Genomic DNA, 24,881 nt, shown 5'->3' with positions numbered 1-24,881 from the left:
TGTCAGCAATGTGCTGAAAGACAACACTCACCTTGAAAAATGAACACTGGGGTTAAATTTCCCAACACTTTGCCAAAAAGTAAAATAACAACTAATCAGTATCAAAACCTAACTGGCAAGATTCCACCAGAAAAGCATCTTTCTACTTAAAAACATAATCAAGTTCTCCAGTATTACTTTCTCCTTGGCCTTCCATCTACCCCAGGCTATCAATAGAAAAAAAAAGAAGAAGAAAAGCAAGGAACATCCAGAAGTATAAATTTATGGTACTTTAGGTCTAACATATTGATACATTTAGATTTTTAATACTCTGTTCAAACAATGAAAATGTTCACTTGTTCTTCTTTATGAGTGAACATGAGTTTATAAGTCTTTCCTTTTGACCACTTGCAAACTCTTAAAAAGCACACTCCCGTTAAGTTCGGCCAGAAAGGAAATTACTTAACACGTAAGGAAACCAAGGCACAAAATCATTTGATAATAATTTCATTAGATTTCTGGAAAAGTTATGATTTTAATCAAAATACAAAATCATGACTCTACCTTCTACCCAAGGCTCCAGGCACTGTTCTTGTGGATTAAAAGATTAAACAAACAATGTTAACTCACCCATTCAAGAAAATTCCAAAAATACAAGTTCCATAATGTCTATTTACAGCCAAAAGCCCCTTCTTAGTAAATATTATTAATAGACTCATCTAGAATCATAATTCATCTGATGAGCCAGTTAATAATTAATTTTCATACATCATTTCATTTCCTTAGGCTACATTTAGCCTTTGTTACATTTTCCATTCCTTATGCTACAAGCATTTCTTACACTGAATAGCAAATCTGATAATGAGACACAAAATACTGGTCAGCAAATGTACTGCTCCTGGGCTGGCTTCTTACATGTACATCTCAGCCATCTGAAAAAGTTTTTATTGATTCTTTTTATTTTTCTCCCTTCAGGTTAACGATTGTATAATTTCATTAACACTGCCTATTCAACATTACTGCCTTGATCGTTAATAGACCCATGCTATTCCCATGGGTTTCTCTAGTTACAGCTTTTGCAGCCAGAAGAATATAGAAATGAAAAGCCTATTGATAGATAATATAAGTTATTCTCATGCACGGCTGCGGTGTGAAGCACATTTTGCAATTCAATCAAGGACAGATAGAGCTGAATGTTCTTAGATCCTGGGAGTTCATTTTAATAAGCAGAATGTACCTTGTCCTAACACAGGTGACTGACTCACCAGAAAAGATTGTATAAACAAAAACCAATCGTGTAAGTCATTTTATTGGCAACAATATAAACACAGTTATATTAGATGTCACCAATAAATCAAAATTATTCTTGTCTGCAATTTTAACAAAAGGAAAGTGCAAACATGTGCCTGTGAAGCTGGAGGATATTATAGAGGAAATGCATTGGATGTGTACAATATCATTTCTCTAAACTGAAAGTATATTATGATAAAGTAACCAACAACAAAATATAGTTGATCAGTTCTGTGGTTTCATAACTTTATTCACTGAGACTGACAGATTCACAGACTTTACAACAGAAGCTACACAGAAACAAGGCTGAAATAATTCCACATCACTGGGATGTGGAGTGGAAACTTAGGGAGGTTACACCTGGTAACTAGTACATATAGACCATATAGCCATTTGGGCAGTTCCAAGGTTTAATGTTGGTAATCCAAGAATATTAACATGTTTATTTTGAATACTAAGATGGACAGGTATTCTCAAGCAATAATAATCACCAATAAAATGAAATCAAACAGCTTTAGCTTTGAGTTATACCAATTAAAAATATGAAGACAAATTAGTGTCCCCTCCAAATATTCAAGTCCATTCTACCGAAGACCACTCCATAAAGATAATATAATGAACTTATGGATCCCATCTAATAGAATTCCTGACTTTGTTTTGTGGATTCCAATCCCTTTCTATCGAATAAGAGATATACACATTTTAGCTTTTTTATATAAAATTTTCTCAAAAATAAAAATAATCTTCCCTAAGTTTATGGAGTAAAATATCTGGCAGTGACTTTTTAAAATCAAGCTAGTGGCTATATTAAAAATATGGGCAGTAAATATGGACAGTACACTAAGGAAAGCAAGGGGAGGGGAAGGAGAGAGAGGGACAGAAAGAGGAAGAAGAAGGGAGGGAAGGGGGAGGGAGTGTAAATAAAGGAAACCAAATCTAACGCAGGGATTTATTTTGTAGTCAGTCAATCCTAAGTTAAAATTTTAAAGCAGCATTAAGAAACTTCCACACAATTCTAGTGATTACAGACTTCTAGAAGAAATTCAGAACTTTCAGAAAAGTCCTGCTGGAGGGCAATATTAAAAGATCAGTAACCTCTTTTAAAATCCACTTTCCACACTCCAACGCGTCTACACAACTCTCATATTCCTCAACTTACTAAATGTCACTACTTTTAGAGGTAATTACCTACAAGTGTTTCATCAACTTTGCCTCAGTCATTTAACTCATCAATGAGTACAGGCAGTTCTAGAAAAACGTGGCCCTACCAAAAATGGCAAGGGAGAGGATACTTAGGGATTTCCTTGGTCAGCATAAGAAATCACACAAAATGTGAATGAACTTGGAACCAAAAAGATTTTTAAGACTAACATAGGTAAGTTCATAAAGGTAACCATGCCTTGGTCCATGTATTGGACCCAGTTGAGTATGAGCCATAAGTTCCTAGGTCTTTGTTTAACACAGTACTCTTTCTAAAGCAGTGTTTTTCAAATTGGTTGCAATCCACTGTGGGCCTGAAATCAATTACTCAATGGCGAAAGCCTTTTTTAATGAAACAGAACCAACTAGAATAAAATAGAAGCTATCAATGTGCATCAAATATATTAATGGTTAAGAACTATTTTATTTCAGTGATTTGTGGGTATACATGTCTGCGTATCTATATGTATATAGTGTGTTCTGGGTAAAATGAAAAATATATTTTCTGATGGGTTACAGTCAAAAAAGCATTAAGCCACTGTTATAAAAGCATTTGGACTATCTGCCTGCCCAGGTACCTATCAAGAACAGCTGTAGATACAAACAGAGTTAAACAGCCAAAGTAAAACAAATAGCAAAATATAGCTGTAATGAAAAGAAGATTCTAAATGTTTGACATTTTTAGCTTTATGAAAAATAAGGTTTAAGTAACACAAAGCTACACTCCTACAATTGCTATCCTTCACTCTGCCTTTTATTTAGTATCAATTGATCAGTTGTGCTCTATAAATATCAATTAGCCAACTGACTAACAGAATCAGGATCAATATGACTGACAGTTTTAGAAATTCCTTGTTGCAGAGGGTGAACGACCTTCCCTAGAATAAAACTTCACTCTTAAATGCTAAAAGTGGGAAAGTTTAAATTAACACATAACTGCCTTTGAGCATTGAGTTTTCCAAATGTGTTCTTAATATGAGTTAACCATCAGATCCTATGAAGAGGAATTTGAAATGGAAAAATGAACACATTCCCTATGATGTCACCACTGAATTAATTACCTGAATTGCACAGAGTGAACAGCACATGGCTATGGTTTAAGACACAAAGGCTTCTTCAGAAATATAAAAGAAAAGTAACTGGTTGGAGATTTTTCTTTAAAAAAAAAAATCCATCCTCACACAAGGAGATACATAGGTTGTAAAAGATGGCAAATGAAGGCACATTCTTTGTCATCTAGTGTGTATAAATAACTACTCAGCAGATGTGAGTAACTATTTGCAAAGTTAAAAATCACAATCCTTTCTAAAGAGTAATAAACATCTACCTATGGAAGATTCTAGAAATAAACTGAATTTAGCACTCACTAAACCAAATATTCAAGTATATTAAAATGTCTCTATCACATGTATAACTGAGTGATTTCTTTCCCTCAGTGTAGTTAGTTATTGCTTAAAAGTGACCAATGTAACTATTTTTAGCTGTTGGTAGACAGAAGTTTTATACAAGTTAAATTATGTTCACTGACATCACTGCAGAAGTATGAACGTCCACAACAATGACTAGGCCCTTAACCAACATGACAACATATTTATTTAAAAAAAAAAAAAAAGCCCTACATGAATGACTCAGTCAAGTTACAGACAGAAGTGGAATCTATTGGTCATGCTGCAAAGGTTGGGAAAACATTAATCCATTTCTTCACACACAGGAATAACAAGAATTCATACACTGCCCTGGCATCTGGTTAGTTTTCTGTGCACAGTATTCAGTAGGCCTAGAAACGAAACTTCATAGATCTGGCTCAGAATTTCAGAAATAACTGATATTCAGAACATCTGATCTCTTTATCAAGGAGCATAGGACAGGGTCTGACCTTGCACTGTAATTCTATCTGCCCATCTGCAGCTCAGTAAAGCTTGCTACACCTGAAAAAGTGTGCAGTTGCTCCCGTTCTTGGCCTTGAAGAGATGTCAGACAAAAATGGCCCTGCCAGCTTTCTTTATTTCAAGTCTGCTCTCAATTAATTAGAGCCTTCATGATCCAGTTTTAGAGACAAATCCCCTGATTTTCTTACCAAAGTAGAACATAATTGGATCTGTTTCTGTTCATCCTACATATTGCCTTAGAGTCCACCTGAATGGTCTTTCCCCTCTTCCCTCCTTTTGCCCTCTTTTTCCCCTAAATCCAGATCCTACTTACCCTCTGGGCCCACTGCACCTTTGGTCTTCCCTGATCATCTATTAATCGCTATGTCCCTGATCTGTAAAATGGTGAGACATACACTATTGTACCTAGTTCACAGCATTACAGAATATTAAATGAGATAATGCATGTTACTCACTTAGTACAGTGCCTGGTACACAGAAGGATCTGAGATGTTAACTATTTTACTCTATGTACCCCCTCTTTTAACACTCACAACTTTCTACATTGCCTTGTATTTATTTCCCTGTGTTTCATCTTCCTGTCTAAATTCTAATTTCATTAAGTTTGGGGTCTATGTCTAATTTATCTCTGAACTCTCCATAGCTCTTACATGTACATAGATTATTTTATATTATATCTTTATATTTTTCATATTATATGTACAATAAAGATTTTTCATATACACATATGTGCACATGTTTATTATATTTATATTTATCATTCTGTACTGCTCTTTTATACTGTAAAGTATGGCATAAATGAAGCATATAATTACATATTTATATATTCATATCCTATATTTATCCCATATTGCCAGAATAAATATAGTCTAAGTAAGGTGTGACCTTACAATCATGAACCCTATGCTCTGTCTCGTGGAACCAGTTTAATTACAGTTGCATGTTTCCTGATCTATTCCTTCTAATCTATTCCTCTCTCTATTAGGAAAAAAGCAGCACGAAAATGCTATTCCACTCTTCTGAGAAGCCACATTATTCTTGCCTTTATCTTGGCATACTCGTGAACAATGAAAAATACTAGGTAAAAGCCACGAAACAAATGTAGACATTTCAGTACGAAGACCAGGCACTTCTTTTGTTGTGGGAGTTGTTGGTTCTAACAGAGAGACTGCCAAATGCATTTGGGGTTGTCATGGTAGAAGTTGCTCCTCAGCATTCTCCTTGCTCACCCTAAGCTGGCTTCACAGTATACTTTCACTCATGTCTGGTTAGTCTCCCTAATCAGACAGTCATCAGGATAGAGAATAGGACTTTTATTTCATTCATGTTTTTCCTTAATTCTATCATACTAAGTAATGATTGACCAACTAATTTCTGCCAGCCAAACTGTCCACACAAACTTTAAAGGGGAGTCCAGACTATTTGACCCATTGAAAGGTTGTTATATCAGTGAAAGAAGCCAGACCCAAGAGTGTACACTGAATTATTCCATTTATATAAGGTATTTAAAAACAGGCAAACGTATTATATCTGTTAGATATAATAAGTTAAGGCAGTCATTATTCTCGAGGAGAACACAGTGACTGGAAGCGTTGTGGGAACACAGTGACAAGAAGAGAGTAAGAGTGACATTTCTAGGGTATTAACACTGTTCCATTTCTTAATCTGGATGCTAATTATTCAGTTGTGTTCAGCTTGATGAATTTTCATCAAGCTTAAGATAAGTGTATTTTTCTGTATCAGTATTTTATTTTATCTCAATAAAAATTTTGGCTTTTGTATAAGTGGTTAATATCCAGCATATTTAAACAGCTCATACAACTCAACATCAAAAAAAGAAACAACCCCATTAAAAAATGGGCAGGAGAACTGAACAGTCATTTCTCCAAAGAGGAAATGCAGATGGCCAATAGGAACATGAAAAGATGCTCAACATCACTAATCATCAGGAAAATGGAAATCAAAACCACAGTGATATATTAGCTCACACCTGTCAGAACGGCTACCATCAAAAAGAAAGCAAATAACAAATGTTGGCAAGAATGTGGAGAAAAGAAAATCTTTGCACAGTGTTGGTAGAAATGTAAACTGGTGCAGCCACCACCTAAAACAGTATGGAGGTTTGTCAAAAAACTAAAAATATAACTACCATATAACCCAGCAATTCTACTTCTGGGTATATATCTGCAAAAATGAAAAACACTAATTCTAAAAGATACATGCACCCTAATGTTCATAGCAGCATTATTTACAATTGCCAAGATGTGGAAGCAATCCAAAGTGTCCATCACAGATGAATGGATAAAGATGTGATACACACACACACACACTGAAATACTACTAAGCCATAAAAAGAATAAAATTTTGCCATTTGCAGCAACATGAATAGATTTGGAGGGCATTTTGCTAAGCGAAGTAAGTCAGAAAAGGACAAACACGGTATGATATCACTTATACGTACAATCTAAAAAATACTACAAACTAGTGGATTTAATAGAAAAAAAAAGAAGCAGAATCACAGATATAGAGAACAAACTTGTGGTTACCAGTGGGAAGTGGGGAGGGAAACTACAGGGGTGGGGGAGTGGGAGGTACAAACTATTGGGTGTAAGATAAGCTCAAGGATGTATTGTACAACACAGGGAATATAGTCAATACTTCGTAATAACTATAAATGAAAAGTAACTTTTAGAAACTATTTTTTTTTAACTTGGCTCTTGTGTCAACTCTGCCTAAATTAAAGTAAGTGGGAAACTAGGAAAACTTGGAACTTGAACATCTTTTATTCAAACTATGTGTTAATGTAATTTAAAGATTTTTATTGTAAGTTTCATCCTCCTGGAATGAGTAAGGCAGCACATTTTTATTGCACAGATTGATATGTGCCATTTATTTAATTTTTCATTGTATTTTCAGTCCTCACTGTCTATGAGCCAACCAAACTTCATGAAAAGTTAGTTAAGCCCTATATTTCAACCTTCTTTATAATATAATATCCTCTACAGAAAATAATTACAGAAACAGAAAAATGACTTCTCCAAGGAAGATAATGATGCCACTTTCTGAATTATCTCTTTCAAGAAGTACTCCTTCTATATTTTGGAAGAATTACAAATTAATATTCCAACTCCAGAAATCAGTAACTACAATATGAGAGCGACAACACTGGAAAGAATGTCCTGAGATTTAATTTACTAGCAGGAAAGAACTCTCTGAGAAAAAAGACTGAGAACACTGAGCTCTCTTTTGAAAAGATGGAAAGACCACTTTCTGCCACATAAATGAAGTCAGGACTGGTACAAAACATTAACTTGCTATTATTTAACCTCCCCATCCTGCCTATTTTGGCCTAATAGGAATGTCACCCACTAGGTAGACCCTGGAGTCCACCCCCATCCCCAAAATTCTGCTTTTCCTTTCTGGAATAATGATCACTTCCTCCCAAACAAACCAACCAAACCCAAGTATTGAACCTCTGACAAACTATTATTAAGGAAATTGGATGGGATCAGGGATCAGAGAAAAGATACTCTCTCAAACCAGTCTAAGGTGAACCAAGAAGAGAAGGAGTTGTAGCAGCAATTAGATTTAACTGTGCAGGTTGAAGGATTATTGATTCCTTTGAGCAACAAAGGAAAGGATTTCAACTACCAATAAGGAAAGGTGTTTCAAAGTAACTGGAAAAGAAATACCCCCACTCTTTCTTTCCAAGGTAGTGTTAGGGCTAGTTTGGCTGCATAAACAACTAGTGAAAACATACGAAAACTGTAATGTATTCAAAGGCAATCCTTAAACTTCAGCGGTTCCCAATGGCAAAAATAATATCTAATATCACACACTCCTATCTCTAAATGTTTTCAAAATTTCCCCCAACAACGTTTATTGTGGTAGATCCTTATTCTACAAATCTTTGCAGGTTGCACCTGTTTCATACATCACCACCATAAGCAAACTTAGAGGAGGGAGAAAAGAAGGAATGGGAAATTTTAAACCAATACAAATCAATTTTATACACACACACACACACACACACACACACACACACAAACAACTGTTCCCTGTTTATGTAAAAAGTGGGGTCCAGTGGTAAATGTGACAGAGGGGGAAACAGACATCTGGCTAACTCCCAAGGCAAAAATCATGACTCAACGAAGTTTTCAGACGGGACAGAATGAGACTTTGCATTTGTCTTGAGTTCACCTTCAGGCCAAGAAATGCTCTCTGAACTGGGTGCTGGGAAACTTGAGTGTTTGCCGTGCATCTGTGACAACTGACTTTGAGGCCTTGGGCAAAACTAAAAGTCTCTGGGTCTCAGTTTCCTCATCCGTAGGTGATCGCCCAAATCCCACATAGCCTTATAGTATATACTTGAGATTCCCTCTTTTCACAACCTAAAGGGAATTGGTCCACTGGGGGGAGCTGCAGAACACCCCTCTCCTCACAAACTCCAGGGCCTCAGGGCCTCAGGGCCTCAGGGCCTCAGACCCAAATTCTGGGAAGATGCTGATGTCCTAGAAGTAGGTGGGTAGAAGGTGCAAAGCCCTCTTTGTAAGAGGGTGGCCACAATTTCAGGATTCTGGTCCCTGAGATTCCGAAACTACCCTCCACCCCAACCCCCTGATTCCGTTTAGATGCCGCTGGAATGAGGGCCCAGCTGATGCCCGGAAAGCCTAGCAAGGGGTTGAGAAATATCAAGATTGGGGGGGGAGGGGGGCGGGGGGTAGCTCTCCAGCCTGGAGGAGGGCTGAAACAGAAAGAGGTGCTGGGGACCCGCCGGGCAGGGGAAAGGCGCATGGGGCTGGACAGGAAAAGGGCAGCCCTTATCTGCTGCTGAGCCCCCTAGCCTGGCCAGAGGGGATCCAAGGCCCGCGCCTCCTGGGCTCACTGGCGCGGAGCGAGGGGGTCGGTTCGGGAGCAGAGGCGACAGAGCCCGGTGGGGACGCGCTGCTGCGACCCCATCACTCCCTAGCAGCTTCTGACCCATCCCTCGGCCTTGTCCACAAGAAAGCGCAGCAAAACAAACTCGTGCCGGCTTCCTGTTGTGCAACCCTGTCCCGAGTAGGTCGGGCCGAATGTGCGCCGCCGCTGGCCGGCAGCTGGGAAGCCCAAGAGGCAGAGACTTGAGTGTTGTCCGGCCCAAGCCCGGATCCGAGGGAAGCCATATCCCCTCTCCCTCGCAGCTCCCCGGGGGCACGCCCCCAGCGCCGCACCCGCGGCGAGGGCCCGGAGCCCCCAGCGAACTAGTGTCCTAATCCTCTGGTCTCCTTTCACTTCTTGCCTCCTAAACACCGCCAAGAAGTCGAGGGCGCGACCTGCGAAGCCAGAAACAACCTTTCCCAAAGTTTCTCCGTACAGGTACCTAATTGAATCATCCATAGGATGACAAATCCGTCAGGGCCAAGTTTTCCAGACACTTGGGTGACTTCCTCATCACCGAGGTGACTTGTTAGCTCCAATGAGTAACTTGGAAGCGTCGCTCGCGGCAAGGTGTGAGTCTAGGAGAAAGCCGGCTGCTCACTCACGCTTTCCAGAGAGCGGCCCCGGGCGACTTCAAAACACACACAGGGTCATTTATAGTGACTGGAGCCGTGCGCAGGTACTGAGACATTTTCCAAACAGCGCTGACATTTTGTCGGGCTCCATAAAAATGTAAACGCGAGGTGACAAACCTGGTGGGTAGAGTGCGCGCCTCAAACTGTCCGCGCATTTTGCGGCGTGGGAGGTCATAGTTATAGACCCGGCGGCTTCGAGTCTCTGGACCCATCCCTGCGAGAAGCTAACGCACCCCCAATTCGAGGACCTCCCGGAGCAATGGGGAGGTATATCGGCTTGGGTGAGACACAGGGTGGAAAAGAGCCTTCGTTGGAGCTCCACAAACACGTGGAACTGGAAAAGGCAATTATAGCCCCGTGTGCGCTTGAGAGACCTCTCGTCACCCCATCAAGTCCCACTTCTCTTAAGTTCCCCTTCAGTGGGGACTCACGAGTGGCGTGCAGGACCATTCCCTTGAGTCCTGTAACTTGCCCTGATTTTGTAGCCTTCAAGACCCTGCAGGTTAGAGGAAAAGCCAAAAACAAAAAACTCTTCCTAATTAGAAAAACTTTAAAACCTTGTTTATTCCCTTTCCATCTCCTACACTGGACGCTTTTAGGCAACAGACAAGAACACAGCTTGATTCCTAATTGAGGGTTGCTATCTGTCTCAGTAAACAGATCTTTTAGAGAATCCGGGTGTTGAGGTGCGCTTATTCTTAAACCCGCGATAACACCATCAGCTCAGCGTCCAGCACTATTTCTAACCCCTAGTTCGTGTCTCTGAGCACTGTAACTCCCCCACACTCTCAAGCGCCCGGCTTCTCCCGTCTCTCGCCTGCGAGCAAAGTTCCTAAGGCATCCACTTACCAGGTAACCGGGATTTCCACAACAAAGCCTGACGTTCGGGTCCCTTCCCCCGGCCAGCCAGAGAGAGTGACAGAGGGCGGCCAGCGCTGGCGAGGAAAAACTTGAGGCTCCAGCCCTTCAGCGCGCTCCACGGGCTTTGCCTCCTTCGGAAATGAAAACTCCCATCCAAGCCGGGGGACCGAGCGCCGAAACCCGGCCCAAGAGCCGTGTGTGCGCGCGCGCGCGTGTGCGAGGGCAGTGGCGGCAGGGAGAGGAGGAGGCAGAAGGGGGGTGGCTGGACCCTCGGCATCAGCTCATTCTGACCCCACCCCACCCCCCCCGCAAACACACAGACATACACACGCACATGTTGTTTTTAAAAAGTTGAGTTTCGACTTTGTGCCTCGCCCGTCCTGCTCATCCTCGCCCTGGGCCGGGGGGGTGCGTCTGGGGGCCTGCGCGGGATTCTGGCTAATTGCTTTCGGCGGGTTCCGTCGGGGAAACGCTGGTGCCAGCCTAGACGGCTGCGGGCGGCGAACGGGGCTGCGGGGAGGGGCAGCGGTGGCGGCCCCAGCGCTGGTGCCCGTGCGCGCCGCGCTCTGGGCTGCCCGGGCGGCGCAGTGTGGACGCGGCTGCAGGGAGAGGGGAAGAGGGAAGGAGGGAGGGAGGGAGGCGGCCCGGCGAGGAGTGTGGATGTGTGTGCGGCCGCGAGGGCCGGCCTGTAGCCAGCTGCTTCCTGAGTGTGAGCTATGGAGGGGGAGGGAGGAAGGGTGGGGGCGGGCTCTCTGGTCACCAGGCTGGCCAATTCGAAGGCCGAGCTGTGTCTCTCTCTCAACGCTTTCAAGCATACACTCCTTTCTGTGCGCCAGGGAGTCGAAGAACTCCACAACAGGGTAACAGCAGAGAGATACTTCACCTCCTTCTTGGGCCTTATTTGTTGAACTGTTGTTTTTTGGGTTTGGGGGGTTTTTTGGTTGTTTTTATTTTTTTAACACGAAAAAGTGTTAGCATTTCTACAAGAGTTCATGTCAAATAGTAAACAAGTTTAAAACAATACCCAGTAATAAAAAGGAGAGAAAAACTAAAAAGTGAAAAATGGCAAAAGGGTCTTTCTAATAATATACAGTATTAGATGCACATAACTTCAGAAATGGATAAGTGAAGATGCCCTTGGCAACTTTTTAAAGTAAAGAATAAGCAAAGAAGAGAGGAGGGTGATGGAAGTGTTACTAAGATGTAAAATTCTAGCACGGGCTGCTAGGAATGGAGGCATATTCCCTGCGTATGTTGTATCTATATAGTGGACCATACTCTTTTAAGAATTCAACATCCTCAGCTTCATACTCCACCTAAGCTGTGACGCCTGCCCTTCTGCTTCGGTTGGTCAGAGCCCCAGAAGGCCAACTATTAGTGGTTCCATACATGTACTGCCACGGATGCACAGAATTCCATCTTCGGAGTCAATTTATACAAAGCACACAATATCCTCCAGTTAGGCGTTTCTATAGTATTATTCACCTTCCTGAATGAAATGAATGAGGATACCTCAAGACACTTCGAATTTCACCAGTCCTTATATTCTATTCCAGGGCTCTCACTCAAATATAAATTACCATTCAGCTAGTAGATGCTATGATCCAGATAAAAGCCCTCAAGTACAGATGACTCGCCAGAGATTGTTAACAATTTTCATTTCTCTTACTTCAGAAATATTACTAGAATTTGGTCTATATCCAAGATACTGACGTCACCAAAAAGTCCAGTTTTCACAATACTTCCTATGTCTCGTTATGATCTGCTTTTCAAGATTCCTTCAGGGAAAGCATTTTTTTCCCTTTCCCAAAGACACAAACTCATCAGAGTATTAATCACCAGAATATTTGTCAGCAGAAGTGGAGGGAGGGAAATAAAGTAATAAGTTCTTAGGATATGTCATTCTGTCAGTTTTCCAGTTTCTCCCTCTGATCTTCAACCATCCAAGCCCAAGATGGCAATAGATGGGTTCAACCACACATAAGAAAAGAATATACTCATAAAATGAAGCATGCAGCAACATCACAAAAACAAAGAAACCAAGTGGTGGAAGTTGCCATGACTATTTCATTGTGGCTAGTTATTGCAACATGCTTGACATTCACATAAAAACTCCTCCTCATTAACTCCAGCCTTCAGGAGCAGAGCAAGATGGGAACACTGACCCTGCAATGCATCACAGGAAATTCTCTTCATCATGACTCTCATACTGTACAGACTGCTCCCCAGAACAAGAGAAGCCTTAGTGGAGGTTGCAAAAAACCTGTCCAAAGTCCCTCAAATATCATTTCAAATACAATAGTTTTGATGCATGAAATTATATCCTAGTGGGTTGCAGAAGCTTCGCAAACTTCCCACTTGATGGGAATAGCTTAGTTGTAAGAGAAAAATATAGTGCTACACCCTACTTTAATCAATGGCTCATGGAAATAAAACACTAGGAAAGTTCTGAGTCATCAACCTGGAGATCCCCAAAATTCTCTTCATTTATAAAAGCCCAAGGGTGGGAATGTCATTTTTGACTGAAGTGGTATTTTCATGAGTTTCTAACATTCCCAAAACATTTACCACTAAACAGGTACAATGTGTTGGCTGACTTTTATTTTTTTTTGGCCAGGGATGTAGATCTGCAATGTCCATATTCCATGGGATATAGTAAAAATACAGTGTTTCCAATATAACCATGGAGTGACTCAGAATGAGATCTGTACCTCTTCTGGACTGAAATGGTCAACAGGAGTGGGGGTTGGGAAGAGTAATGAGAGAAGGTGGGAAAGGAAATAGTGCAGTTCAGAAATGACACTCTCCTTTCCCCATGAGCTCTCCATTTTTCTTAGGAATCACACCATGGTAGCCTTTCAGCCAGATAGGTGGGAACTACAACCCAGTTTTATCTTCCCTCTCTGGAGTCATTAGTTGTACGCATCTCAACTGCTGACTCAGGACAGCTGACTCAGCAGACAGAGCCCTGCTGCCAGCTCAAGTCCAGTTCTCATTTGAGAAATATTCAGTGAGTACCTACTCTGTCCCAGGATTGAGGGTAAAAAAGTTAACGTTTAGGCATTTTACATGGGAGGATGTTACATAAAGCATTTGCCCAGAGCCTGGGATATAGCAAACACTCAAGAAATGGTGACTCTTTGAATATGTTGTCTCATCAAAGCAATCATATGAGATAGCCACTGGCAGCCTCCTATTTAGATGAAAGGAAGCTGAAGCTCAGTAAACAGTTAAAGAGAGTGGGAGGCAGAGCGAGGTTCGCCAGTCTAGAAGCCCCTAGTTCTTTCAACATGGCTCCCCTACAAGATAACCATGCATGCTCTTTGAATGTGTGCAGAATACAACGCAAGTGTGTAAAGTACAAGGTATCTTGTGATCAATGTCAGATAAGCACAACTTAGTATGGAGGAGGCAGGAATAATTTCCTACTACAAAACATGGGGTAAGTAGCTTGGCTATTTAAGCTGAACTTCAGAGAATGGGTAGAGAATTGGTAAGCAAAGAAAACCATTCCAAGAAGAGTAATAAGCACCAGAAAGGGCACAAAGAGCTAAGTCCTGTGTATCTGCTCATACAAAGCTAGAGTACAAAATAGGAACATTCACAATCTCAAAGCTATATAGCAATGGAACACAGTGGACTCCTGGAGAGAACATCCTAATTGCAAACCTTCAGGAAAACTGTTATTTGTGTTAGTCTGAGTGATCTGACAGCAAATCACTTATAAACTTACAAAGAACAATGATCAGGTTCATACTCCTATAAAGTATCTAGAGAGAGTTTTGACTCCAAAATGCAGATAAGTTGAGCTAACACCACCAGTGATAGTATCCCTAGCTATTAACACACACACACACACACACACACACACACACACACACACACACACACGAGCTGGCAAGAGTCCAATTATGTAGAAATGCAGTGGAAAAAGTCAGTGTTTGCCAACTTAAAGAGAGGAACTATAAATATGTAAGATGAAAAATTTCCATTTTACCTTCCTAAGCAAGTAGTACAAAATAGTGGAATGTTATCAGTGCTTGATAACCTAATAAAACTTTTAAGTTGATCTTTCTACTAATTTTGCCACAAGTGCAGTGATCCCAGACTCTCCTGCTTACACCTCATGCAATTTTTAAAAATTATTATTTATACTCATTACGTCCACAGCATCATACCTCTTTTCCTTTCTAAGGTCAAAACTGTAAATCAGAGTCTAAAATGTATCACTCCACATGCAACTGACCTAAATGTGAAATATTTTACTCTATACAGTCTCTCTATCTTTTCTCACTGGTAAAATTTTTCTTCCTATTTTATATACACCCAATTGAGATGCATCTTATATTCTACAAAGTTTGATAGGATATTTCTTGACATATTACTAAGGGATATCTACAAAGAGTTTACCTAAACAAAAATAAAGTATTAGATACACAGAATGTTTCACAGGCAGCCAGTTTCCTGTGGTAGTTTCCAGTTTCACTTAACTCCAAACTGGGCAATTAAATATGGCACTGTAAAATTAATTACCCGGTCATGATGCCATCTTAGCCGTAACTGCCTTCTATACCTGCCTTCTACTGGCCAGAATTTACATTTCTTCATAAGTCTTTCATGGCCTAACAGCACTGGGCACTAGAAAGTAATTAATGCTAAGTGAATGTCTGAATTAATGAGGAAGTGAAAGAATGTTTCCCTACTTTCAGATTGGTGAATATACACTGTCTTTGTGTATATGTGCAATCATTTCAATACTCTAAAAGAGTCTAAATACCTGTCATTCTCTTTCTGTGCCCCGAGGCTCTTCACTGTTAACTGAAGATTAAAATATTACTTCCTATTTCCTGTGGAAGAAAATTCACAGTCTCTGTGCAATGTTTAGAATCAGGAAGGTGAAATTCCTTCTCCAATGCCAAGATGATCTTTACTTATCTGACACCCCACTACCTCCTTTACACCACTCCAAACCGGCTCATTTGCATCACACCCTGTGTTCTCCCCAGCCCCCACTCTCCTCCCAGAATATCTGTACTAAATTATGGACAGAAAAAAGGGAAAATACAGAATGAGGATGCAGAGAGGAAAATGAATGTTTTAAAAATGAGAGGAAATAAAGAAGGCAGGGCAGCATTAGGACACCATCAGGATAACTGAGAACAATGAACAAGTTTTGGGTAGAATTAAGCTTTGAAAAAAAGTGATTCAGTAGCTTTTTGGACTCTTCCCCCAACTCACCTCAAGTTCCAAATACCTTTGTAAAGGGGTTTGAATACACTTGAAAGTTTTCTACAAATTCTAAATCCCTATGACTCTGAAGCACTCAGGAGATTTTTACATGTATAAACACTTCTATTCCCTTTTAGTTCTGTACAGCAGAGAGAAGTGTTATATTATTGTCCAGGCTTCAAAGAGAAATATTCTCCCACATTAACCATTACTCTTTTACTCTTTCAGGGCAGGGGGCTCTGCTTCCACCATACATTTATTTGTTCATTCACTCAGGGAGGGTGTGTTAGAAGGAGGGTGCACTTTGGAATCAGAAAACCTAGAAATTCTAACTCCACCACTTACTGTGAAAGCTTGAGCTGGTTCCTGGACCACTAGGGACATCAGTTCAGCTACCTGAGTTACTGCAAAAACTGAATGGGAATTGCAACATTAGTCAGCACATATATGCAACCAGGGGCTTCCTCTATTGATAAGGGACACAACCCACATACTTCAAGGGAAATGTATCCAAGCCCCAGCTCCCGGAATGGGCTTAATGACTCTGAGAAAATCTCCCTCCCCTGGCCAAAGAGAATTGCTCATAAATCCAGACCTAAGCCAATCAATGTATGACATTCAACTGGCCATAAGGGTTGGTCCATTGATGAGCATGCAACCCAATTTGGGCCAATAAGATGTGAAAAGGAAATCCCTGGTCACAGGGATTGGCTCAGAGATAGGCATGTGACCCAATTTAAGCCAGTGAGATGTTCTCATGAGAGGAATTTTCTTTGGTAGTTTCTAAGGAAAGTGGCTTCTCCTCTTTCTAGGGAGCCACCGAAAAGGTGGCCTTTCCTCTTCTATGTGTTGTGAAGAGACGAAAGTGAAGCTGTCTTCCTCTCAACCTGAAGAGAGCTGATACTTTGTGGAAGGCAGGGTGTATACGTTGCAGAAAGCAAGGGCCAGAGCCCTAGTAGAACCACACCTGATCTCTGTCTGACATCTAGACTTTTTCATTTGTAGGAGCCAGTAAGTAGATCCCTTTCTTTTTTAGGTAGCTGACAACAACTTATGGAAGTACCCATGGTGTTCTATAAGGCACCATGGAGGATAGAAAGATAAGCAAGACAAATTTAAAGGCACTCACTACCTAGTAACTACTTAAGTAGTTTTTGTGATATCATTTTAGACTGATTAAAAAAAATAAATTATAACTCATGCTCTTCTCAAGATAGTCCTACCATTTGGCAGTATAATATTAAGCAAGAAACATTCTACTTCCACAGTAATTATACAATGCGCCCTTTCAGACCAGCCAGTCAACTTTTGGGGGGTCAGCTAGAATAGTTTATCCATTTGGTTGTCAGACAACTGACTTGAAAAGCCAGGCCATTTCTACGTGTCCTCAGTTACTGGTTAACAAATGTAGTCCCAGAACTCAACATATAATAGGAAATACATGCATTCCTAAATTCCTATTGAAATTTGACTTTATCTCATTCCCAAAGCACAACCAAGATTTTCCTGGAATGACTTTCAGATATAAAACAAATTTGTATCCAGGCATCTCTGAGTCCCACTCATTTTTGTTGTTGTTGCTCTTGTTATTAACTCTACCTTAGAAGGTTCAGTTCAGCCAGGAACACCCCTCCTCCAATCTCATGCTTTTCTGTTTCCTAACCAAATGTCATTTAAAACTCAGCTATAGATACCATTTGACGTAAGCGGCAGGGGCAGAGAGTCCTTAGATTCCAGATTGAATTTAGGGCCCAGCAGTTAGATAATTTGAGCCTGAGAATAATGATGTTATCTCAGCAGATTGCATAGGTCAGAAATGTTCTTCCTGTCACTGCTTTTTCTTTTTTTTTTTTTTTTTCCAGCAAGAAGTGGACATTAAGGGGAAAAGTGAGAATGGCAAGTTATACATCATTAGCTTAAGACACAGTTTAAGTATGGCAAAGTACTTGAGATTCTTGATCTCATTTAGTCCTCAGAGGTATCCGTCTAGTAACTGGTGGAGGTGGGACCTGAACCTACCCTCCATGACTCCAAGGCGCATGCCCTTAGCTGCAACACTGCCCCCACAGAGTACTGCTTATTATAAGATGTTTTGCTGAGATATATGGTGAACATCATTATATGTAAAATTTAAGAACAAAATATACTTTATAAATGGTACATGTAATGGCCTATTGTATGACACTACAAAGCAACACTGAACAGTAGTTCCTCAAAACCTACCTCAACACTCTCCAAAGTCCCCAAGCCTTTGTATTTGCTGTTCTGTCTACACGAAATGATCTTTACTTCTCCTCCTACTCTGTGGGGCTTTCTGTTGTAGAAAGATTAATGTCCCTCCCAAAATGTTGATATCCAAATCCTTGGAATTTTGAGTATGTTGGGACACAAGGCAAAAGGGAATGAAGATGCAGATGAAATTAAGGTTGCTAGTAAAATAACCTTAATATACGGAGATTATCCTGGGTTATCCAGGTGGGTTCAGTGTAATCACAAGAGCCCTTACAAGTAGTAAAGGAGGCAGAAGAAGAAAGGCAGAGAAAGTAATGAGATGACTGTGGAAGCAGGGCCAGAGAGATGCTATCTGGCTGGCTTTGAAAATGGAGGAAGGAACCATGAACCAAGAAGTGTAAGCAGGCTCTAGATGCTAGAAATAGCAGTGAAACAGATTCTTTCCTAGAGCATCCAGAAAGAAATGCAGCCCTGCCAGTGAGACTCAGGTCAGGCTTCTATCTTATAGAACTGTAAGATATGAATTTAAGTTATTTAAGCCACTATATTGAGAGTAATTTGTTAGAACAGCAAAAGAAAACTAGTACACTTCCAAGCTCTCTTCTCTGCCCTCACCCTGAGAGCCAGGCACGATATGCTCTAGGTCCCCACAGAATACAGTTCCTTACCAATATTTAACATTAATTATAAGATTTAGGAATTGGGTCTATACTTCCAGACTTTCCTTTAATTCCATTCAGGAGCACTATGAATGGGTCTTACAACTGACCCAAAAGCCTCTACTCTGCTCACCTCCTGCTGGAAGGAGGGACAATGTTAAGTGACATGACCAAAAGGTCATGAACTGGAAAAGACTGAGCAGCAGAAGGACACAAGAAGGAAGGGGATATAGGGGTTGACAGGAGAGGAAGACAGAAGCAAAGGAAAGAAGGGGACGATGAGGTCTGAAAAGAGGAGAAAAAAGGAATGGTAGCTGGAGGAAGATCCAAAAGCATGGTGGTGGGAGAGAAGAGGCAAAGAGAAAGAGGAAGAACCTTTTTCTCTGCTTCTCCATCTCCCACCTGACCACCCTCTCTCTCCTCCTACCTTTTGAGCTCCAGCCCACTCTCCAGGATCCAGTTTTTAGTGCCTTCTCCCTGCAGTGGTTCCCATGATGACTTGACTGCCCTTTAGAATACGTGGAGAAGCTATTTGTATAACTGACCAGGCCTCAACTCTTGAGGCTGTGATTTAATTAGATGGATGTAATCAAACTGTAGGACCTTTTTTTTAAACTTCCCAGATCACTGTAATGGGCAGCCACTGTCATAGAGCCCTCTCTGACCTCTCCAGCTCACCTAGAATGGTTCTGCTGTCAAATTCAGAGCCCTTGCCTGTGTCTCGCACTTGGGATTCATCTCCTAAAGCTGGGGAGGCTGCACCAAGATGATTTAAGGACCCAGGCCCTGGAGCCAAACTGCTGGGATTTAGTCTAATAGCTGAGTGACTCTATGAAAGTCACTTAACCTCTGTGCCTGTCTCTCCATCTGTAGAACAGAAATGAATATAGTACTAATATCAGAGCATTGTTTTAAAGACTAAATGAGTTAAAACATTTGTTTTGAAGACTAAATGAGTTAATATCTGAGAAGCACTTAGAACAGTGTCTGCCACACTGAATGTACATTTGCTAGATAAAATCAGCTTGCATCATCTCCAAGTTGTTACTCTATCTTGCCATGCTGTTTAACTTTTTGTGTATGTGACCCCAGTCCCCAATTAACAACTGGGCTCTCTCGTAATTCCCACTACATCAGAGCCAGTATGTATAATACACACTTAATACTCATTTACCCCTGGAGCTCCTCCCTAACAGCAAGGCCCACAGAAAAGGGGCACAGGACACAGGCATTTGAAGGGCAGTAGAAGTGAAAGGAAGTGCATGCTTGGCAGATGGAGGAGTCCCGAAGCAAGTACTGACACCAGGCAATCCTGATTCTTTCACTGGGAACAATCAAAAGTAGCTTGAGAAAGAAGAGACGTGGAGGTGATGGAGGAATATCTAGGTAAGGGGAGTGAAAGGCCTTTCCTCCATCACAACTGTGCCTAAGGTTGGCCCAGTCGAGATTTCTATTTGGATGGCTGATTTGCATACATGCTCGTATACATTTTAATTCTCAAAGTAGACGTTCCATATGTGTTTTATTTACTCTCATTTCTTTTTTATCTTTACCAGTTGGCCTTTTTTTTTTTCTCTTTACATTACATCAGGAGACCCTCAATGCAACAGGCCGCTCAGCTTGGGGATGGTGGAATAACTACAAAAAAGACATTTGAGACAAGAGGTAAAACTTTGTATTAGGGTACAATAATGTTTACAAGGCACAAATTGGCAGCCAAAACACTTCTCTCGAAAGTATGAAAAAATGCCTGTGCTCTATTTTCAAAGAAACCAAATAAGACATGGTCCTTGAATCACTGTCTCAATGCAAACAGCATTTGGCTTTGATCTGAGTTGTTGAAAACTATGACCAATTTATCCTACAGATGCCAAACCATCAGAGAATGTTTTTAAGTCTAGATTTCTATATCGGGATTCAGCTACACACTTTTCCTCTTCACTTCACATTACACAGGGCCAACCCAAAATAGTACTTCCAGCAATGGATGTAGTTAGGATGATGATTTCCATTTCAAGTTATGGGGCAAGAAGTAGAAAAACCCTTTTCCTATAGACATTCCTGTGGCCTGGGGAAAAATATAAAAACATAATCAAACAGTAAATGAGATTATTTTATGTAAACCCCTCCTCTACTGTATTAATAATGACTTCATAGGCAAGCCCAGCCAATTTCCAATTGAATGGGTAATTTTTTAAAAAATCTCAGAAACTCACCTTTCTAGTGTATTTGCCCCAATGAATTCGCCCTGGGTAATGCCTGCTGCTAGCCTTCCCCTTGCCCTCCACCTGGTGCAAGAAGAGTCACTCGTGATTTTCTGAATTTTATTTGCAAACTTAAACCCCAAATATGCCCATCTGGGGATGGGGGAATGGATCCAACCCCACAAGGAAGCGCATCAGCCATTCTATCCTGCAAGCATGTAGAATATACCAAGAACCTCATGCAATGAGTCAATAAATCGGGATTACCTGCCTCTGGTTCTTAACAGAATTTTTTTGGAACATTACGAGGATCTGATCAGCATATAGTCTCCAAAGCACTTTCCACTCTGGAAAAATCCTTCTGAAATTAGTAAACGGAGGTGTGATGTTGATGTTTTACCCCAACTTCTCTACATTTTAGGGTATCCAGACCACCTGAAGTTAAGCCCTCATCCAAAATCAGTCTGGAGCCAGAGATTTGGACTCTTTCTGCATTCTAGGGGTATCTTCAGGTTTCTATGCAGACAGAATTTAGAGGATTCTGAGGGCAAAAGGGAGCTTCTAAGGATGGAGACTTTACTGAAATACCAAATCTTAAAACTGGATGTGTCCATATAGGAATTCTGAATGCTAAGAGGTCTGTGGATAAAAGATAACCTTTTGTAATCTCAAGTCTTTTATTTTAGGCATTAAAACCTTTTTTTTTTTTTTTTGAAAAGAGATCCCTAAGCTTCATGAGACTCCCAAAGAGATTTATAGCCCAAAGTTTCCTACCCCCACACCTCTCCACTTCAGCACCCTTACTGTGGACCTGTCTATGCCCTCTGCCCCCTCCCTCCCATACCAGATTCATTTCAAATTAAACTACCAGATCTGCATCATCTGCCACTCAAACCCCTACCATGATATTCCCTCTCTGCTCTCCCCAACACCAAGCCTTGTGGCCATAACTCTCCTGCATCCAACTTTGTCAACCATGTTTTTTTCAGTTGTCTCCCCTACTTTCTATGATACTATATAAAGTCCTGTGTTTTTATTTTTTCAAAGTCTGCTAGCTGTGACTATCTGACAGGGGAGCAGAGGAGGTGGTTAGATCACAGGAATTTAATTCTATGATGTTTTAATTTTTACAGTTAGGCTATCTCAATTTAACAAGCAGAAAAACAGGAAAGGTTTTTTTAAGTTCTTTTTTTAGTGAAGTATAGTTGATTTACAATGTTGCATTAGTTCCAGGTGTACAGAAAAGTGATTCAGTTATACATATACATACATAAATTGTTTTTCAAATTCTTTTCCATTATAGGTTATTACAAGATATTGAATATAGTTCCTGTTCTCTGTGCTATACTGTAGGACTTTTGGGTTATCTATTTTATATATAGTAGTGTGTATATGTTAATCCCAAATTCTTAATTGATCTGCCCCCCAACTCCTTTCCCCTTTGATAACCATAGTTTGGTTTCTAAATCTGTGAGACTATTTCCTGATTGTAAGTAAGTTCATTTGTATCTTTTTTTTTTAGATTCCACATATAAGTGATATCATATAATATTTGTCTTTCTCTGTCTGCCTTACTTCACTTAATATGATAATCTCTAGGTCCACCCATGTTGCTGCAAATGGCATTATTTCATTCTTCTTTATGGCTGAGTAATATTCTGTTGTATATATACCACATCGTTTTTATCCATTTATCTGTCGATGGACACTTAGGTTGCTTCCATGTCTTGGCTATTGTAAACAGTGCTGCTATGAACACTGGGGTGCATCTTTTTGATTTAGTGTTTTCTCCAGATATATTCCCAGGAGTGGGATTGCTGGATCATACGGTAACTCTATTTTTAGTTTTTTAAGAAACTTCCATGCTGTTCTCCATAGTGGCTGCACCAATTTACATTTCCACCAACAGTGTAGGAGGGTTCCTTTTTCCCACATTCTTTCCAGCATTTATTATTTGTAGACGTTTTAATGATGGCCATTCTGACCAGTGCAAGGTGTTAACCTCACAGTTCTGATTTGCATTTCTCTAATAATTAGCAATGATGAACATCCTTTCATGTGCCTGTTGGCTATCTGTATGTCTTCTTTGGAGAAACGTCTCTTTAGGTTTCTGACTATTTTTGAAGGTTGTTTGTTTTTAGATATTAAGCTGTATGAGCTGTTTGTATATTTTGGAAATCAATTCCTTGTCAGTAGCACCATTTACAAATATTTTCTTCCATTGTCTTTTTGTTTTGTTTATGCTTTCCTTTGCTCTGCAAAAGCTTTTAAGTTTAATTAGGTCCCATTGGCTTATTTTTGCTTTTATTTCCATTACTGTAGGAGACAGATCAAAAAATATATATTGCTACAATTATATCAAAGAGTGTTCTGCCTATGTTTTCCTCTAGGAGTTTTAGAGTATCCAGTCTTACATTTAGGTTTTTAATCCATTTTGAGTTTATTTTTGTATATGGTGTTAGAGGATGTTCTAATTTCATTCTTTTATATGTAGCTGTCCAGTTTTCCCAGCATCACTTATTAAAGAGACCACCTTTCTCCATTGCATATTATTAGCTCCTTTGCCATAGATTAATTGACCATAAGGATGTGGATTTATTTCTGGGCTGTCTAACCTGTTCCATTGATCTGTCTTTGTGCCAGTACCATACTGTTTTGATTACTATAGCTTTGTAGTATAGTCTGAAGTCAGAGAGCATGATTCATCCAGCTCTGTTCTACTTCAAGATTGTTTTGGCTATTTGAGATCTTTTGTGTTTACATACAAATAAAAAAAAAATTTTGTTCCACTTCTGTGGAAAATGCCGTTGGTAATTGAATGGGGATTACATTGAATCTCTATAACGCCTTGGGTAGTATGACCATTTTAACAATATTGATTGTTCCAATCCAAGAATATGGTATATCTTTCCATCTGTATGTGTGTCTTCAATTTCTTGCATCATTATTTTACAGTTTTCTGAGTACAGTTCTTTTGACTCCTCAAGTAGGTTTATTCCTAGGTATTTTATTCTTTTTGATGCAGTGGTAAATGGGACTGCTTCCTTAACTTCTTTTTCTGATATTTCATTGTTAGTATATTCAAATGTAACTAGTGTCTGTATATTCATTTTGTATCCTGCAACTTTACCAGATTTGTTGATGAGCTCTAGTAGTTTTTCTGGTAGCACCTTAAGGATTTTGTATGTATCATATCATGTCATCTGCAGTGACAGTTTTACTTCTTTTTCCAATTTGGGTCCATTTTATTATCTTTGCATCTCTGGGGTAAATCCCACTTGATCATGGTGTATGATCTTTGTAATGTATTGCTAGAGTCAGTTTACTAGTATTTTGCTGAGGATTTTTACATATATGTTCATAACTGATATTGGCCTATAATTTTGTCTTTTTTGTTATATCTTTGTCTGGTTTTGGTATCAGGATGATAGTGGCCTCATAGAATGAGTTTGGAAGTGTTCCTTCCTCTGAAATTTTTGGAATAGCTTCAGAATTATTGGCATTAACTCTTCTCTAAATGTTTGGCAGAATTCAACTGTGAAGCCACCTGGTCCTGGATTTTTGTTTGCTGGGAGTTTTCAAATTAGTGCCTGGATTTCAGTACTGGTAATTGGTCTGTTCATATTTTCTATTTCTTACTGGTTCACTCTTGGGAGATTGTGCCTTTGTAAGAATTTGTCCATTTCTTCTAGGTTGTCAATTTCATTTGTGTAAAGTTGCTCACAGTAGCCTCTTATCATCCTTTGCATTTCTGTGGTGTCAGTTGTTACTTCTCCTTTTTCATTT

The 24,881-nt window shown here is 40.1% G+C and overlaps 1 protein-coding gene across 6 annotated transcripts in view; it reads right to left on the bottom strand.

Annotated features, from left to right (window-relative positions):
* Positions 1–24,881, bottom strand: part of GLIS3 (GLIS family zinc finger 3) — a 498,554-nt gene that overhangs the window by 426,593 nt on the left and 47,080 nt on the right. For 3 of the 6 annotated variants that reach the window (XR_012506358.1, XM_045504984.2, XM_074361630.1), the window contains exon 1: positions 10,760–10,898. The exons of 1 other annotated variant lie outside the window; for it this stretch is intronic. Coding sequence is in view for 1 of the 5 variants with exons in the window: in XM_074361629.1 (XP_074217730.1) it covers positions 10,760–11,048 (289 nt within the window). In the remaining 4 variants the exon portion in view is untranslated. Of the gene's footprint in view, positions 1–10,759; positions 11,445–24,881 lie in introns of those variants that run through there. 2 more of the 6 variants (XM_074361629.1, XM_074361628.1) reach the window with 2 other exon arrangements.

This window comes from Camelus bactrianus, chromosome 4, assembly GCF_048773025.1.
Source record: "Camelus bactrianus isolate YW-2024 breed Bactrian camel chromosome 4, ASM4877302v1, whole genome shotgun sequence".
Taxonomy (NCBI): Eukaryota; Metazoa; Chordata; class Mammalia; order Artiodactyla; family Camelidae; genus Camelus; species Camelus bactrianus.
Note: the sequence above shows the minus strand (reverse complement) of the source record. Positions and strands in the feature narration are given on the sequence as shown.